The following is a 3,365-nucleotide window of genomic DNA, read 5'->3' on the forward strand; positions in this document are numbered from 1 at the left end:
TTCTCAATCGTAATTATTCACGTTTTTGTTAGTTTATTATAATTACTTTTTTATGTTTTACCTGAACAGAAAAAAGGGACCTAAAGCACTTTTAGTAACCGAGACTGGGTATAAACTGGCTGACATTCATTCTCTTAGACTTTTAATAATATATTAAGTTCTAATTTGATTTTTATGTAATTAATATAAAAAATATATAACTTAAAACAAACACAATACTCCATCTTTCTGAGTATCGCGCAAAAAATGTTTATGTATCCACTTCACATTTATTAATACAAATAATCATCATAACCTTATAAAGTATTCAGTGAATTAAAATAAATAAATAAAAGTTACTTTTATCCACATTAGATTTTACAGTATTTACACTGTCGGTGCAGCAGGGGGCGCTGCCCGCGTGCATTCAGCCCTATTAAGAACAAACGAAGAAGAAATGTGTTTCTACAGTCATCCAACATGGCGACGGCCAGGAGGCTGAAACGCGTGGTGGCTTCTCAGCCAGGTTTTCTAAATTTAAAGTCCACTTCAGACGGTGAGGTTTCAGGCAGCAGCCGGAGAAAACGCGTGAACAAGAATAAGAAAAAGAACTGGAACAAACACAGCGATATTACAGATGTAGACGGGTTTTTGGAGGACGTCAGGCACCAGGAGAGGACCACAGGGTGAGTCCACTTTGGGAAATGTAGGAGGCACGAACAGTGTGAACTTTATGTTACACAAAAACTTCACCAGATGTCTCCAAAATTAAGTTAATTATGACGCAGGAGTTGTTATTTTACCGTTTATGGTCTCGTGACTGTGGTCGTCTGTCGGGCATCTGATGCTTAAAACGCTGCGTCTTTATAATGTTATTATTAACAAAAACTAAACATAACAGCATATAAAGATCATTATACGCAATCTGTGGTCTCAAAATGAAGTTTATGTGTAAAATAAACAGTTTACTCAACTACTGCTAAAGCTGACTGCTCGTTTTTCGGACAAGAAAGGGTCAACCGATATTGGTTTTACAGATTATATAATATTGTAATATTTCTGTCCAAAAATACATGACTCCATAGTAATTTATGACAGTAGATTTTAACACGAACTTTTCATTCTTTTGTCAATTTTCTTACTCTATAAATAACCTTAATATGATATGGATGTGCAATGTCTGCAGAATGTGAATGTGTGTGTGATGTGTCTCTTAAATTGTTTTAAATTATTTATTTCAGTCTTTTTACCCGTTTATACTGTAAGGATAGCATTTCAATTTAGTTGTACTTGACATTACAATAAAGACATATTCTATTCTATTCTATTCTATTCTATTCTAATGGATATTAGGTTTTAGATTTAAACCCAACTGGATGAAAACATGATGAAACTTGATTTGATGTTGAAGTTCCTCCCACGTGGACACTTTCTTTGACAGTAATTCTAAAACAGTTTATGTCAGAGGCAGATTTTTTTGTAAATAATTTGCAAACCTCTGCTTTTTTTATCCCCAAATTTAGGATTTGCAGCTTCTCTGTCTTTCCAGTTCTTGTAAACTGAGATAGCCCCGTGTTTGGGGGAGAAGCGCCGCAAAGGTGCTCACTTTGATGCCCATGTGGAAGATAAAACAAAATAAATAGATTGTACTAATGCCGGTTAATTTATGCCACAAATGTTTCATTTACTTTGAAGCAGCGACTCCAAAATAATTTTTATAATCGCCATCGTGAAGTATTGTTTGAATGAGCAGAGTTTTCAATTTTAAGTCTATAGTGTAGTGTTTTCATGATACTGAAATAACGATTTATGATACAGTACCTCGAAAAAATATAGATATTTTATACCATTTTTGAAACCAGAGGGAACATCAATAAGGAGATGCAATATAAAATGTTAATGAAAAGATAAATATAATAATGCACCCATGGACAAAGCAAAATGACTAATGAACATTTACACTGACAGAGAGCAAGAAAAAAACCAGCTGGTGTATCGATACTGCCGAAAATGAGTATCGGAAAAGCAATAAATCAATATTTTTGCCAATAAAATGTGATCTGTTTGTATTTCAGGGGTCTGCTGTCTGAGAAGTCTGACGACAGTTTGTTCTTTTTGGATGTAAAACCAAAGAAAGCTGAACAGAAGGGTAAATATGCAATTACATAACTGACTCGAAATGTTCTTGGGGCTTCAGCTGGGTCGTGCTTTTCCCGGAGCAAACTGACCGGTGATAGTTGTTTTTTAACAGTTGTTTGTTTCTTTTTGAAAGCTGTTTTTTGACCGCCTGTCTGTAAGTGTGTGCCCGATGCTGAGTTAAAATCTGTATTTCTCTGTGAAGTAGCAGAGCCTGTCGAGGGGAAGAAGAGGAAAGGGAAAACGCAGCGTCCTCTGAGGATAGACCTAATCCTGCAGCACGACTCCCTCGTTCCACCACCTAAAGAGTGAGTATCGCTCACAGCACCTTTGTGCTTCACCCTTATTCTCTGGCTGGATTCAGCACGCTTAACTTCAAATACTTTGTCAGGATTCTTGAGTAGTTTGCCGTATACGTAAATCAGCTCCGTAGTTCAGTATGTGGGAACAGTGATATTAAAAAAAATCATTTATGTTGAACAAGCTGAATTAAACAGCAGATTATGACATTTTTTATATTGCCAATTTATTTCTGACCAACCCACAGACCTTTTTTGTGCTCCACAACCTTAAATTAGATGACATTTATCAAAATTCAAGGGTATGTGAGTGCGCATATCTTAATAATAGCTATACCTGGGTGTGTCAGTCACTTATTTACGTGCTGAATTTATTGGAGTGACACCTATAATTATAAAGATAAAGTGTCTGTGTGGTTTTCATAGTGTTGATTTATGTCTCTGACCTGACTGGGAGAAGAAGTTCCCAATGTCTGTTTGTAAATGATCGTGAACCTCATATATGTATCTGTTAGGAGTCAACAGATTAAATATCTGGGCTAATATTTGGCATTTTTCAGATAATCTGTATCAGTGTTTTAGAAAGTGTCAGCATGGGAGAAACTTTAACTTTGTAAAATGTTGGGGAGCTATTTTTATTTATTCTTATTTTTTTATTCAAATTTTCACTTGACTTTATAGAAAGAGTTAATGGGAACTTGCTGTATATGATGTTAAAAGTCTCAGTTTTGATTTATCATTTGCTGAAGGCATTTAAACAAAGGTTTATGTTGGAGTTTGCTATATTCTAAATTCTAAATATTGACAAAGATTTTCGTTTTTATTGTAAATGCATATCGGTTCCAAATACCTGTTATTGGTCTCATTAACTACTAATAATCGGTAAGGCCCTGAAAAAACAATATCAGTCGACTCCTTGTATCTGTTAAAGCGGGTGATTTAGAAATGTGT

The 3,365-nt window shown here is 35.0% G+C and overlaps 1 protein-coding gene across 1 annotated transcript; it reads left to right on the top strand.

Moving 5' to 3' along the window:
- Positions 1 to 453: 453 nt before the first annotated feature.
- LOC121964057 (ribosome biogenesis protein NOP53-like) lies at positions 454 to 2,423 on the top strand (the record flags this gene model as incomplete). The annotated part of the gene is made up of 3 exons (XM_042514286.1): positions 454 to 665; positions 2,055 to 2,128; positions 2,324 to 2,423. Coding segments are annotated over exons 1-3 (380 nt in total), but the record flags the coding sequence as incomplete, so codon positions are not given.
- Between the last annotated feature and the right edge of the window lie 942 nt (positions 2,424 to 3,365).

This window comes from Plectropomus leopardus, unplaced genomic scaffold, assembly GCF_008729295.1.
Source record: "Plectropomus leopardus isolate mb unplaced genomic scaffold, YSFRI_Pleo_2.0 unplaced_scaffold13843, whole genome shotgun sequence".
Taxonomy (NCBI): domain Eukaryota; kingdom Metazoa; phylum Chordata; class Actinopteri; order Perciformes; family Serranidae; genus Plectropomus; species Plectropomus leopardus.